A 15,761-nucleotide genomic window follows, 5' to 3' on the forward strand; every position below is an offset into this window, starting at 1 on the left:
CAATGATCCTGGGAATCAACCAGGGTGACCTCATTTAGGTTCTAATTTAGGTGGAGTATAATTATATTTGATCTAAAGTAGGGCTATATGGCCAACATCTTCCATCACTATATTGGTAATTTCACATCACATGAATAATAATTACATTATAGCATGTTATGTGGTAATACAATAAATAAACACGCAGTTTTGTCTACTCATGTGTGATTTTAAATTCAAATGAAAAGAGTAGTTCCTCATTTATATATGTTTCTCATTCATATTGAATTATTGGCCAATTTGCATAGAAATACAAATATTCTCATGAAATAAAGGGGCCGCCAACTAAATGATCTCTGTAATGCCTTCAGATGGGCTTCAGCGAGGTCGCACTTCCTGTCGTTGCCATATTTACCGGTAAAGATACCGGCTGACCCACAGACTCCTGATTCCCATCACCTGGATTGGCCCGGTACATCTATTTTGGTCCTCGGCTCAAGCGCACAATCCAATTACATGGAGGTTACTGTGGGGCTCTGTGGACGATGGACCTTCCTTTTTAAAATTACCTGCAGAAAGAAGGATGCACCTCATCGCACTGCACAGCTCAAGTTTGTAACGACCTCTTTGCAATTCTGTCCACGTGACATTTCAGAAAAAAACACTTATCTAACTCTATCTCTATCTTATCATAACCACTAAATGCAAGTTGTATGTTGACGAGTACGTACAGATATTTTTATTGTGATGACAGATTATGACCAGTTATTTAGTGCTAAATAAATCATTTAAAATATATTACTTTCCCTTTTTTAATAAGAATTGATTGTTGTACGGGTGACTTTCTATTGCCGAGCAAAAATAAAAAAAACGACCATGTTCTATAGAGCATGCTGGCCTGTTCGAGAGTTGGTAAGATGCAACTAATCATTTTAATGAAATACTATTCTATTGTTTCTCTTTTGAATTTTCAATTCAGTCTAAAGAAAACTTATTTTCAAAATAAGTTCCAGATCCCAACAATGTGTCTCTTAAAAGTGTTTATTTTGTCCGACCAAAGTCAACCAACCTAGACATTCTCAATTTACAAAACTGACATTAAATAGACAAACCGTCTCTTTGCTTTTTTACCTTTCTTTGGTTTATTGTTTTTGTTCTGCACTGGGTGTTGTCCCAACCTCAGAGCTCCTGCATTCGCCTCACAGTTCAACCAGTCAGCGCATGTTTGATACCCGGAGCCTCAGCTATGCGCGGCATGTAGTTGAGATTTCCGAGGTGTTAAAATCTCCCTTTGTCGAGCTCCGACAAAAAACCAGACTCTAGCCGGCTTCTCTGCAAGACAATTCAAAGCAACTTTGGAGAAGAATCTTTTAGCCCATTTTGATCATTGTGAGATGAGACGGTAATCATACAAAAACAACAACGACGACGAACAAAGGCTCCGGCGCCACGCCAGGAACACATTTATTGTGACTAAAGCGTTGCTTGAATCTGTATTTCCCCTGATAGGTGTTTGTAAAATGGAATACAACGGTAATTTCTGTCACTATAGTAGCTATGTCTTAATACTGATTTTCATCTCACTTCAGTAATTATTGTGACGCGATCATGCACAGACAATTGTTCTGGCCCGGATGATCACCGTGTGACATCTTCATGTCGACAACGCAAGCCTAAGTTTGGGGCACATCTCATTAATGCCTGAGCTGAGAAGCTGCTTCTTTTTTTGTAATGTTATCTGTGTCATTCAAACTATCAATACCCTGTTCTGTCACACAGGAGCTGAAACATGTTATGCGTCACAATATGATGGAGTTATTGTGGCTGTAGACATTCAGTTTTTTCTAATGGCTGCACACAAACGGGGATGTTTTTCGCATTTAAAAAAAAAAGAAGAAAGTCACAGCGGGAGTCTTTTTGTCACATTTCCCTTCTTGTTATTTGACACCTTTTTTCTTTACAAACCCTCTCGATACACACATGATTGTCGCACATCAGTCAGCAAAAATGGGCGAGATAAACCTGGTGCTGTGCTGTGTGCCCTAAGCAGACTCGGGGTCCCGCACAAAGACGGACATCATCCCGCCCTTCGTGACTCGCGAGCCGACGCCCCTCCGTTCGGTCGGATGCAGAAAAACTGCGTTACGCCACGTCTGATTCAGTTGCGTTCCGCGGGGCAGAAAACAAATTGCTTCTCCCCGGTCTTTTTCTCGGCACTTCCACTGCAGCTTATGTGGCCCCTGTGATAGATTGCTGAATGAAACTAGATCTATGAAGAAGAGGAGAAAAAAAGAAAGAAAAGGACAAGCACTCTGGGAGTTGCGCCTTTCGCTCGACAGGGCGCTCGCTGGGACATTTCCTCTGCAGGGCCTTTTTTCAAAAGGGCCTGCGCTGCACTTCCAGCTCAGGGCAGTACAGTAGGTCAACTGCCGATAGAGTTACAACCTCTCTTTTGTGGAGGTGTCGGACAAATTAGACCTCACGACTGTTTACCCAGTCAAACAGGGCCAGCTGCGTCTCTCCACCCTCCCAAGACCTGCCACCGACTGTTGTTCCTTCGGGGAGCCATCTGTGAGGAATAAGCAGGCACTGTGCTCAAATGATTGTTCGACAGTTTCACCTCTGTCGCTGCTGGGAAGGGGGAGGGGGGGTGATATGAATGGCCCCGTAACCGAATCAGCACGAGCTCTGTGCGTTATGTGATCCAGCTGCCATTTTGGTCTGTTCTTCTAATGAGAGCTGAGTAATGGTAGGTGGTGCAAAATGACTGCTTCGCCGGGAACGAGCCCCCGCTTTAAAGACCGGAGCGGCGGCGGTCCGGCACCAGTCGGACGCCGTTGTTTGCGTCTCGCGTCTCTGTATTTCCCGGGGTAAGATGCAGCTCGTACAGAGGGTCACAGACGGGTGTTTTTTTTAGAATATTTCGCCGAGCTCTTCCACGACGGAGAGATTAATTTATTTGTACTTCCAGCAGTAATGAAGCGGAAAATATGCTGATACCCCCATAGATTCTGTTTGGATGCTGTCATAGTTATCGGGGAAGCTTCAGGATTTGACTGGATGAGCCCATCGAGATGAGCCGTGTTTAGTGTAATAGTCCGAGGCTGCACGGCGAATTTGTAATAACAGCACGGTTTGTTTTAAATTCTGCGCAGGTTTTGGCGTATTTTGCGAATGTACAAGTCTGAGAAATCATGTCGGGGGTGAAATAGTAAACACTTTTTAAACAAGTGGAGCTCTTCATAACTGGTGTTTTGTCCATTCTTCAGTTCACTTACTTAATTAGGAGAATACACTCAGGAGAAGCCTTTGGGATTGTCTTCATTCTTTAAAACCGGTTCCATCTCGGCACAATTCTGTTCAATCACACTCGAGATATCCACGAGAAAATCCATCATTCATGACACACCGTGGCCACCGATCAGAAATGAGAGGTCGTGTACATCGTTTCTTTTACCATCTTTCCATGGCTGTTGAGCTTTTCTATTTTACAATGCACAAAGAGAACCATCAGAATTAATGTGTGTCTGAGGCCACATTGATCTCATCGCCCTTTACCGCGAGTCTTTTGTGCTCCTGCCTTTTCATCTGTCGTGTTCCTGATTGCACGGGGCGATGACAACTGCAGAAGTGATTGTTAATTATTTACCAACATGCAGCGAGTTCCCGGGGGGGGGGGGGGGCTGATAGACTTACTGGTATTTGTATCAACGCCATCAGCACCAGTGTATTACAAGCCTGCGATGCAATGATACCTTCTTTTTATTTTTATTACCAGAACAGAAAGGAGTATAAAATACTTTTAACTGGTGAATTAACGGTTGCATGAATAAGCGTGTCGGTCATGTTTCTTTGTGCTGGAAGCCATTTTAAAGAGGACCCTCTTGTTTTTGAAACTGTTTTAACCCTCCTGTTACCTTTAGGGTCAATTTGACCCCATTCAATGTTTAATGTCGGTGTTCCTTGCGGTCAATTTGACCCCAGGCTCTTTTTCACTGTCAAACATAAAAGAAATATCAACTTTTTAAATATATTTAAAGGGCTATTTAGGTAGTCAACAAACAAACATCAAGTACCTCACACTTAAACTTGGAAAACAATATTAATTCTAATAATTTTCTGGAGGTTTTAATTGCTGGGGTCAAATTGACCCCGAGGGTAAAATATGTTAGTGAATGTTAAGGTAACAGGAGGGTTAAATGGTCAAACTAATCAGTCTCACTAGAGCAGTAGTGGTACTGATGTTGCTGCCATGGCCTACTGTATTTATATAGCATGTGTAATTCACAAGGGAAACTCAATAGACTTTACATTAATAATGATCATCATTGCTATCTAGGGAATAGCTAAAAACTCAAATTAAAGGTGTTTAAAGAGATTCATGTTCAGTCACTCATGATGAATACGCACACAAAATAAACAGTTCTTCCTGCTTAACCTGTAGATTTCAATCAGTCATATTTTACAAAGAAGGAACCACAGTCTTCTAAACCCTGAACTCCCAATCTGAGAACATATATGCTCTGAATTGTGAATATAACCCGAGATTCCTGAGGTTGCATTTACCATCCGAGGTTTTTCCATCCATGTTGATCCGCAGTTTGTCCAACATTGCAATCGGCCCTGGAAGTCATGTGCTGAAACGCTTGAAGGCAGATATATGGTGACCTTTTGGCTGTATTATGTGAGCAAATACAACAAACTGATGTTCTCCCGAGCCACACACTGGTTCATTCATGTTTCTAAGCTCCTGTGCTAATGCAAGATTAGCATTGTGTGCTTGGGTTGAAAAGGCACGGCTCGATAAACCATGCGGGAGTGTGTGTGTGTGGCCAGCGACTCCTTATTTATCAGCAGTGACACTATCAGCGGTGCCCTGTGAAAAGAGCGAGCCAGTTGCTCAGAACAGTGGGGCCGCCGCGGCTGTCGGAGCAGGATTTAAGCTACATTTCCCACGGTTGCCATGGCGACTGCGGGGAGTGATTATGAGGAGAGGGTGTTTTTTTCTTCGTTTTTTTCCCCGGAGCATTGCTGCCGCACCAGTGGGTATTACCATAGAGGTTTCGCGCCGTAAAACATCAAAGAATTACCAGATCGTGATCAAACGATTTTCCTTTGTGTGCCCCGATGAAATGCTCAGAGTGGAAGTGCTGTTTTCTATGAAAGAATTACCCGACTAACATACATCCTCTTCTCTCCCTCTCCTCTTTCTAGGGCAAAATGTGGTTAAATGGAACCGGAACGAGTAGACCGTGAGGATTCTCTAACCCTAGCCCCCGAGTCCCAACCGTCTGAGAGGGTGTCGGACCTCACTGAGGCAATACTGGGCTGTTGGCACTAAAATGTCCCTAAGTGGTGGCACTGCAGGCGGGAAAGGTGTGGACTCTAATGCGGTGGACACTTACGATAGCGGGGATGAGTGGGATATCGGTGTTGGAAATCTGATTATTGACCTTGACGCGGACTTAGAGAAGGACAAACTAGAGATGTCTGGCACCAAAGACGGCATGGCGGCACCCCCCGGTGCAGTGGCGGCGTTGCCCGACAACATCCGGTTCGTTAGTCCAGTATCTGGAGCTCAAGGCAAGGAGAGCAAATCCAAATACAAGCGCAGCAAGAACTCTAAAGACAATAGTAGCAAAGCATTAGTCGGGGACGGCGGCAAAAAGGAAACGGCAGGACGGACTCTAGCGGAGCCGACGGGCACGGCGGCGGGCGCGGGAGCCGCCGGCAACAACGCCGCCTCTGGGAAGAACGTGGAGAAGGGCGGCAAAGCCTCCAGAGGTGTGCCGAGTGGCAAAAAGGAGAAGGAAGGGGCCGGCGGGAAAAGCAAGAAGGACAAAACGGACGGGGCCCCGGTCGTGGCGATCGCGGCTGCCGAGAAGGACGTCGTGTCTCAAGCCCAAGTCGCCTCGGGGAATAGTCGTAACGCGTCCTTCGAGAACACACAATCCACAGACTTGGCAGACGCCAATCAAATGGGGAATATTGCACTTGAACCTATAGGGATAGTACCAGCGTTGACCACAAAAACTGAACCCGAGGAGGTGGAAAACGGTAATACTGAATGCAAGACGTTAAAGAAGGTGACAAATGAGAAGGTAAGCTTTTTTTCTTTCTTTTTGACTTTCTTTTGATGCTGCATGGATTTGTTTGACACATTACATTACATGCCATTTAGCTGACGCTTTTATCCAAAGCGACTTACAATCCTGTTCCATTCATACACCGTAGACGCGGCTACAGGCAGCAATTCAGGGTTAAGTGTCTTGCTCAAGGACACATCGACTAGGGCGGGGATTGAACCTCAAACCCCCTGATTGAAAGACGGACCTGCTACCCACTGACCCACAGTCGACACTGTTTCCTCTATCAAAAGGGGAAATGACTCCAGTCGTCGGTCTCTTATAGCAAAGGCGCCTGCGTACTCTCGTTGAAGCTCTGCTAGCGAGCCTATTTTGGAGGTTGCTGTAAAAGTTCCCGTACGCCCTGAACGCGGTTGTTGAAATGCACTGGCCACAACGCTGCTGTCTTTCATATCAAATACATCTGCGGAGGGCCATTTGTCCGCCTGTCGTTTTAAATCGGCCGTCTTTCGTCAGTTTAATTACCGTGGCATGAATTGCCCCAATAGGACGGAGTGCTTTCGTCGCGTGCTTCGCAGCGGCCCGTCGTTCACAGCAGGCTGGGAGACGGACCCCGTTCCCCGAAGCGGTCTTGACATGTGACGCATACAAAAAGACCTACTGCTGTTTTCTATTTGGTTACCGCACGTTGAGTAAGGGCGCCCTTAACAAATACAACGCTCAGACCAACGACAGGAAGTGCCCCCCCCCCCCCCCCTCTTGACAGTTTACGGTTTGATTAAAAGGAAGTGCCTTCATGTTAAAAACTGAATCCCAGCTCGTAATGTTCTGCCCACGCGCCGCTAAAACTAATGTCGTGCGAGAATATGATTCACGCCGCCGGCCGTGTAGACGGCACGCCGCGCCCACGAAGTGAAGGCGATGTCGCATCTCGTTCCTCGTTCTTGTTTTTTTTTTTTTTTTTTTTTTTGCCTCCGCCGACACAATCTCGCAAGAACAATGTAAAGATCCGTGTAGCGATTCAGCCACACTTATCTTGTTCACTCATGGAGTTGATCTATCGCCGTGTCTATTGTGTGCCTCGTCGTCGCGGCCTTTTCATGCTCTGACAGAATAAAAGACGGCGGTGCAGGGAGGCGCTGAGGACTGTTTTTGTCTGTCATCGTGTTCCATTCTTAATCCCACAAGCCCCAGCAATGCCTGGTGGAGCAGTGTGTGTGTGGGGGGGAGGGAGGGAGGGAGCCTGTGCAAAGCACGCCTTCGTCGTTTTCTCCCTGCTGCTCTGAAAGTGGTGTGGGGGATGGGCGGCGGCGAGGAAGCCTATTTGATTCCTTAAATCCAGGACACCCAGTGATAACACAAGCTGGAGAGCCTCCTTGGGATGGCTACTATGAAAGGGAATTTCTGGAAAAGTCTTTGTAATCATAATGCATTTAGAGTGAAAGGGCTTTAGAGGGAGAACCACATGAATTGGTTTTCAACACCAGATAAAGGACGGAGGTCGTGGCTGGTTTTCAAATCGCCAGCTGGTGAAAGGTGTCCTTGAAAACGTGGTGGAAAAGGATGCGGCGATATTGCTGCGAACATCCTTTTTGGCTTTATGAGGAATTTTTCATCAAAGCAAACAGATATATATTTGTATCTATTTATTCTGAATCATTTGTAAGTCAGCTCGTCATGTTAAACTCAACACAGAGAAACTGGGCTGTTAACTGGCATGAGGGAGGAAGAGGGAGGATGTGTGACGGATGGATCCAAGCCCAGTGTTGACACCAGTCAGGCTCTCGTACACACTTTAAACACAACCCCGAGCCGTATAATGCTGCGACTGGTTCAAAGCCAAAGTTGAAAGAAAATTAGACGCTGTGAGAAAAACGAGTTTAATGAATAGAGATCATCTCGAATGTAGTAAAAAGAACTGGAGACCATGTTTTAACGAGATGAAAGTTTAACGACGAGCGTGGACTAGCGTGTTCCGATTAATCGGCACACATACTGTATTTTACATCCCCTTCGACCTAAAACTGGCGCTTGCTCTACAACAGACGTTCCCTCGGGCAACGGTAAAAGCAAAAGCTGCTGCAAGTGGCAGAAGACTCGCCGATCCCATCCTGAACTCCGCCATAACGTCCCGTCACCGGCAACATGATCTCCTCTAAAATGATCATTTCACGTGATGTGCCGGCAGAGTCCCGCTCCTCCACCACACGCTAGCCACCGCAAATAGTGTCAACAGACAGGATTTCTATTTTTTTATTCGGCGGCCGGCACACACTGTAAAATTGATACCGACTGTGGCGACAAGAAACCACAATCGACCCGACTCATAAATATGTCCTTTAAAAAATTAAATCTGGATTCGGAAAATAATTGAGTCTGAACATCGTTACAGTATTATTATGTCGGTGACTATGGATCCTACAACTGTTCTCATTGTTTGATTGCCGGAGAGCTTGTGTGTGTGTTGTGAATAGCCACATTGAAGAATACCACACGGCGTCACTCAGTGCGTTTACATGCAATCGAATTATTGGCTTAGTCGGACTGAAATCGAATTATCCGTTTCATGTAAACACCTTAGTCGGACTATGTGCGGTCCGACTTCGGTCCGATTAACACCCTGGATAGCTCGGTCCGATCCAGTTGATAATTCGACTCTCGCGGCATGTAACTCTGAATTCGATTCGGAACTGGACTTTGCGTCTTTGCGCATGCTCCAGATCCCGCCACCCTCCTCCCTCCCTCCCTCCCATGTCGTGACCCGGAAGTCGAAAGAGACGATAAATTGTCACTGCCGGCAACCTGTCCGGCAGAAAACAAACAAATAACCAGTCCCGCTGCTAACCATGTTGGTGCCCTAAGCATAACTCCTCATGATGCCCCCTGAGATCGGGTCTGTGTGCGCGGATGTGTTGGCGCACATCACGGCAGAGCGATGCGACCCGAGAAGTGTTAACGGGGGTGCTGAGCGATTAAATATATCTCTTGTTCTGCCTGTTTTGTGATATACATGCCTAAAAGGCGCCTAATATTTCTAGACTGAAATAATATCGGCATTATAATTATTATAACTATGAGGATTTTATTAGTTGCCGATTTTGTGGAGCCCCCTCAGGACTTGGTGCCCTACGCGCAGCGCGTCGTGCGCGTTATGGGAGCGGCGGCGCTGCAAACAACGCTATGGAGAACACAAGAGCCACCACACATTTCTGGACCGAAGAGCTGACAGAATTTATGCTTAATGTGTATTGAAGGAGTTGAACATACTAAAGTTCATGGTTCTTTCTCGAAATGTTGATGTTGTTGTTGGTGGTGAAGAGGTCAAGCGGAAATGGCTGTATCACCACGAGTTGTAATGAAAACAGCGCCACCTATCGTATCGGATATGACATGCTTTCGGCCAATGATTCGAATTACTCACTGCCATGTATATTGGGATAACAGCAGATCCCCCAAAAGATAGCATAGTCCGACTAAAGCAAGATTCGAATTATACCATCATGTAACCGCACTGACTTAAAGGCGCTGAACGCGAAGATGTGGGCGTGTCCGTTGCCTCCACAGGGCTCTCAACATGGCGACAAAGTAAACAAAGCACCGAGCGGCTCGGATTACGGCCCTCGGGGTTAGGGCGGCTTCGCTCTCTGCTCAGGTAGACATGACTCCACTTTGTCTTCACGCAGCGGACAGTCGCTCGCCGCGATGTTAATGTTGAACGGAGGAGAGAAGAGAAGTATAGACGGGAGTTCGTCGGCTTCGTTACGTCTCGCCCGCTGATTTTAAACGACCTGGCCGTCCAGCGTAATCCGAGCGCTAATCGGTATGTGTCTCGCTAGCCGTCTCGTCCTCCCGCGGCGGTGGGGTAACGGCGAGGCTGCGTTGTCTGCGTCCTAAGTTAAAGCTCCCCGAAGTGTTTGGCTCTCGGATGCTGAATAAATCATCTCTGCTTTCCTTTCGTACAAGTGCTAACCACCTCCGAGTGTGTCTCTCTCTCCCACCTCTAATTATACAGAATCCAGAGGAGTAAGGCATTCGTTCGCCGCCTCGATGTGCCGCTGCCCTTGATAAATGGAGCAGCTCTCATGGAAAATTACACCGGCAGGGTTACTTTGAAAAGTGGGGAGGGAAAGGGGGGAGGGGGGAGGAAAAGGCAGCACTTGATTCGAATGTCCAGCTCTGGTAGTGGAGGGATCTCACGAGAGCGAGCTTGGGATATTTATTTTTTCCTCTCCTCTCTGCCTCTCTGTGTTTTCAGGCTGACTGTTGCTATTGTGTTCCGGCTAATTCCTTCAGAGGCTCCGGACGAGAGGAGAGACTGTGACCTTATTTTTTTTTAAGAAGGGGAGTAAATGACTTCGAGCCCGTCGGCTCACCTGCCTGTGCTTTTGGTGAAAGGCAGATAAGCGGAGCCGTTTTCTTGATTAACAGGCGGCACTTGAAGTGCTCGTTCAAATATTTTTGACGTGTATCTTGAGCTTTTAGATCTTGCCTAAATGTACCGCTCTCCGCAGACATCGGTGGCGTATTAAGCCGCCGGTTTACAGAGTTGCCCGTCTGGTGGTCGAACGGCTTTGGAAATCCCCTCACCACACACCTTTCTGACATCGGCTTAGCGGCGGCTGTGTCTCTCCAGCTCTCTTGAGTGACTCCATTTCTTAGTTTAAAAAAAAACCCCTGATCTCCAAGTCATGCATTTGGACACCAGGAGTTTTTAAACAAATACCCAATCGCATTCATCTGATAAATGTTCAGTCCCACGGAAAGTTGACAAATCACAGTAATGATTTGTCAACTCCCCCCACCCCCCCACCCCCCCAGGAAGTCCCTCACTTCTACAGGAAGAACACATTTGACACTAATTGTTTTCCACGTCTGCCATTAGCAGCTGACTTCACAATAAAGTGGATCGGTTTGAGTACGTAGGCAACAAAACAAACCGACAGGACAAAATGGAATCGACGACGTCGATGATGAACATTATGTTGTTTTTTTTACATCGCCGAACAGCTGCTGGAACGGATTTACAAATAATGTAGTGATGTCAGCATTGGTCGAGCGTTTTGTGTTTTCATTTCTTGCCGACGTGCATGTCCCTGGGATACGGCTTGTTTCTGCAGACTCGGACGCATACCACGCATACCCCACATGTTCAAGGTTCACCGCGTCTTATCCCCCACCGGCATGCCGGTGCAAATCAACGTCGCCGGTAGAATCGGCGTAAATCACCATCGTTTGTGTAATCGTGTGATGGAAAACAATAACACGGCAGCATATTTTTAATAATGGTTTATTTAATAAGGGACAGTGCACATTGATAAAAAAACATTTCAGTAAATGTGCCAGTTAGCCAAGAGGCTATTTTTCATCTGTAGTCCCATACGACATTTAATCTTCAAAACCCTCCATAGATATACGGAGTGGTAAAAATACCTATTTATTTATTCGTATATAACCTAGCCTACATAAATATATTCTAACATCAAACCATAAATGCATCTGTATGTTTTCCACCACATATTTAGTATTTTGCTGTTTTCCCATGCTTATTGATGACGCATGTATGTAGATGGATCGGGGCTTAATAGACGAACACAACATCGTAGTACTTACTAGTGGATTGCCTTTGAGATGGGAATACATTTTTAATAATTCCATCTCAAGCAGCCACAGAACACACACAGCTTCCTAGATTCGTTGGTTCCCTCGTCATTTTGGTACGAAACCAAAACGCTGCCGAATCGAAGCAATTTCAGCGTTTTTATACGTCCGACTTGTTTGCGCTCGCCGTCTCTTTTTGTTTTTATCAGAGGAAGTCGGTCTGTGATGACGATGAAACAGTCGAGGCATTTTCCAATGTATTATTCTTCCCAATACAGCCCCAGGCTTTCAGCTTGTTCATTACCGGACCTTGAAAGACGGGCGCCGCACATGTCGACGCCATTGAAGTGTCTCTTCTGACACAATGTAATGGTTTTATCTCACAAACCTCCTCGTCGCGTTTTCAGTGGCTTATTTCCATCACCGATGGCACAGTGCACTCTTCCCGCACTTACGCTTCGCCGGAAAACCAGTTGCACTTCATCAACCTTAACCCTAGAGAACCGTATTGGAGAACCGCCGTCGGATCAGATTCCTCCACGCGGCAGGGCTGATATTCAGATATTGAATCAAGAGAAGAACGCCGGCATTCCGCAAAGTTTACGGTCTTGTTGCTCAGGAAATCCCTGTCGAGGGGAACCACGGACTGTATTTGGAAAGTATTTAATTCTGGAACCAGGTCTTTCCAGTCGTAAACACCGCTGCCTGTAGTCACCTCGACCTCGGCGGATGTTCAGCCTGATTTGTGTCCCGTGATCTCACCGCTTCCTGGAGGCTTTTGGGATTTGTTGTCACTTTTGATATCGAGTTTTAAAATAAGCTCCCTTTTACCACAAGTGTAATCTGGAAAGTTTTGGTTTTATTTATTATGACTAGGGATCCGATCCCGCAACGAGAGCCTCGCCTCGCTGGCAGCGCTGCGTCAACATTGAAGCTCTTGTGAGGAACATGTTTTTTTGTGTTGAACATTGTTTTCCGTGACATTCTTTTGTCAACAGAATTTTTGTAAGAGATTTGAATCATACCTGACAATTTCCCCAAAGCGGAATACAATATTGTTCCTTTGCTCTTTGTTCCTTTTGGATTGCTTTTGTTTTCCAATGAGAAAAGTAATTATGTGTTTCCCACTTTCAAGCGTTTTAATTTAATTGGGTTTCATTCATCATAAAACCTAATCTGAGAACTGGCTCTTTTTGTATTTTGTTCCATAAACGTGTTGGATTTATATTATCGGCACACTTGTCTGTGCACAGTGTTTTAATAGATTTTGAACTCTGGGACTCTTATTAGTTTTTATCATCTTTCCCATTTTTTTTTTGTTTCTTAAACATTATTATTATTATTACCTGCGTTTGAAACGCTTCTGTGCATTCAGCCTCTTGACAATTGGTAATTATTTTATTTTCATACAGTATCATCTAGAAAACCTCCTTGTACCTTCTGCTTTCAACACATCATTAAGAACCGACGTTTTTCCGACAGTGATGCAAAACAATGTTGGGCTACTTTCGGAGGAAATGGAGAAGAAGAAGGAGCAATCACCGATCTGTCAAACAAAGCCCCGTGTCGCGCTTTGTATCCCCCCCCCCCCCCATCTCTCTCTCTCTCTCTCCCAAAGCTTGCCACGAGGTGTGTTGCTGCGTCTGGAGCCGACGAGGGGAGGCCTGTGTGGGGGGAAGGGAGCGCAAAGGCTCGTACCACTAATTCAGCTCATGAAAGACTTATGCTGCAGGAGCAGCTGTCTTCCATTGTCAGGGCCGCGGATTTCCAGCGTGCCTCGTTGCGCCTCTCGATGCGCGAGTAGCTTTTTCGAGAGCCGGGCAGGAAACGAACCCTGATAGAAAAGAGGAGAAACAAGCGAGGGGTGGGGAAGAGGGAGAATATCAAGAGTCCCGTTCCCCCCCACCCCCTCTATTTTAAAACCATAGTGGGTGTGCGGTTGGACCGTAGTCTAATAATACACCACGAGCCTGTTCGGGCCCAGTGTGCAGTATGCAGATAGATTTTCTTTTTTCTTTTTTAAAAGGGCTCTGCTGTGGAGAGAGAGGGCATTTGAGGGGTAAGAGGAGGAGGGGAAGGCTAAAGAACTGCCTGAGATTAGCAGAGGAGGGAGGGAGGGTTGAACAGTGTTATGAATGGATCGAGTCTTTAACCCCCCCAACACACTGAATAGTTTGTCACAGGCTGCTGCGGCTGTTTGTGGAATGAGAGGAGCTGGCTGAGAGCTCTTGGATTCCTGAATCCTTGAGGCATGTGGTCTGATTAGCAGAACAAAACCCACACAGTGGGGAGGAGCAGACGAGGCTCCCCCGCCCGCGCTCACCTCCCCACCTCGACTGGAATCTTTCTACCAGCGAGGGACGAGGTGTCTGAAAGTCGCTACGGTCGTAGGAAATAGCGTGCAGGGGATTTTTTCTCTGCAGTTTCTTGCACCACCTCTGTTGTTCCGGGCCACGCGGAAGGAACTCGCTCTAAAAATTCTTTGGCCGTTCGTCCTCTCAAATGAACACGTTTTCCAGGGCCGTATGTTCAAATAATTATCCACGCCGTTTCTTTTCTTTTTACGCATGGAACGATGGCTGAGAAAACATTTTGCAGTCCGAGAGCTTAACGGCTTGTGAAAGGTTTTCAGTTTAACAAAGAGGAAGTTAACAACAAGGCAGTGTTGGAGCAAGAGTGATTAAAGAGAGGATTATGTTTCTCGCCCGCCCCCTCCGATACTTTTCTACGGGGATTGTTTGCAGGCAGTTTGTTGTTAAATGGAACAAGTTCAGGGAATTCACCGACGCTTCGACTGTGAAATTTCCTCATTTCATTGCGCCATTGCTTGTTATCAAAGATAATCTATGTCCTCTGAAGTATAATGTGTTCAATTCATCACTTTCTCATGTCCTCTGGACTTCACCGCATGAAGTGAAGACATTGAATGCTTTCTATAAATACGAGTAAGACTCTTCAAACTTCGAAGCTAGTCCCCAGCGTGCCATTTAGCGGCGACATCTTGCAAATGGTTGCCTTTAAACAATACAATGTCACTTGTACATATCCAGGTTTTATCTGCCTTGGTTTAAGTTTGTATAATCAAGTGAAATGACATGAAGACAAAGATTCTCTCTCTTTCCCTAATTATGCCTTATGACGTCTCATGCTCTTCGTTTGTGGGGCTATAGCTTAGAATTAAGTAATGTTACCAAATATTCACATTATCAATTTATTATATTCAGAAGTTACTGATTCATCCTTTGTGTCTCTAAAATGTCAAACTGTGAAAAAAATAGCCCATCGCTTTAAAAGGTAACGTCAATACATGTTTTGTTTTGTCCGGCCAAACGGCGGAAAACCTTAAAATATTAAATGTACTATAACCTAGGCTATTCAACAACCTAGAGCTAATGCACAATAGATTGCATTATGAATCAACCATCCAAATAGTTAGAGATTCATTTTTATTTCTTTGACTAAACAAACTTTGACTAAATGAACCCTAACCCTTTTCGACAAATTTCCCTTTGGGGATTAATAAAGTATATATCTATCTATCTCTAGGTACTAACTCCCCAGCAGATTGTTCGTTAATCAAGTGGACGACTGCTTGCTCCACTCTGGATGAAGTGCTTTTTACATTTTTTGTTTTTGTTTTCTGCAAACAAGCTGCATTTTTATGCTAACATCTAATCTAGATGGGACCAGGAAGTCAGTCCAGGAAGTCATTTTGTTTGCATCCCTAAAGACACGAGCAGGCCGTGTTTTTTTTTCTTCCCCGTATATACTAGTCAGATCCTTAACTCACTCCTGCGTACCAGCGCCCACTGTGTGATTATCTGTAATTGTCCTAAAAATACCACTTGACTTGTGGTATCCGTCAGCCATTTGGGAAAACAAGTATACACACACGCGTGTGTGTGTGTGTGTGGCTTGTGTTTCCTCCGAGATACCGGACCGGAGAAACTCTTAATGACACGGGGGTGGTCTCCAGTTTTACGAACCCCATTACTCTTCAACTCCATCCAAGTACATTTTCCCATGACTTTGGTGTTAAGGAGCCATGCTTATCCCCCCCAGGAGTATGAGATGTTTATGTTATCGCAGTCGCACAGT

General features: G+C 45.6%; 1 protein-coding gene across 2 annotated transcripts in view; it reads left to right on the forward strand.

Moving 5' to 3' along the window:
- The window catches only part of LOC130193174 (zinc finger protein 609-like), a 78,301-nt gene that overhangs the window by 16,805 nt on the left and 45,735 nt on the right, over nt 1-15,761 (forward strand). For both annotated transcript variants that reach the window (XM_056413581.1, XM_056413582.1), the window contains exon 2: nt 5,194-6,080. In XM_056413581.1, coding sequence (XP_056269556.1) covers nt 5,322-6,080 — 759 coding nt within the window. In that variant the 5' untranslated portion in view covers nt 5,194-5,321. The remainder of the gene's footprint in view (nt 1-5,193; nt 6,081-15,761) is intronic.

The sequence above is a fragment of the Pseudoliparis swirei genome, chromosome 4 (genome assembly GCF_029220125.1).
Source record: "Pseudoliparis swirei isolate HS2019 ecotype Mariana Trench chromosome 4, NWPU_hadal_v1, whole genome shotgun sequence".
Taxonomy (NCBI): domain Eukaryota; kingdom Metazoa; phylum Chordata; class Actinopteri; order Perciformes; family Liparidae; genus Pseudoliparis; species Pseudoliparis swirei.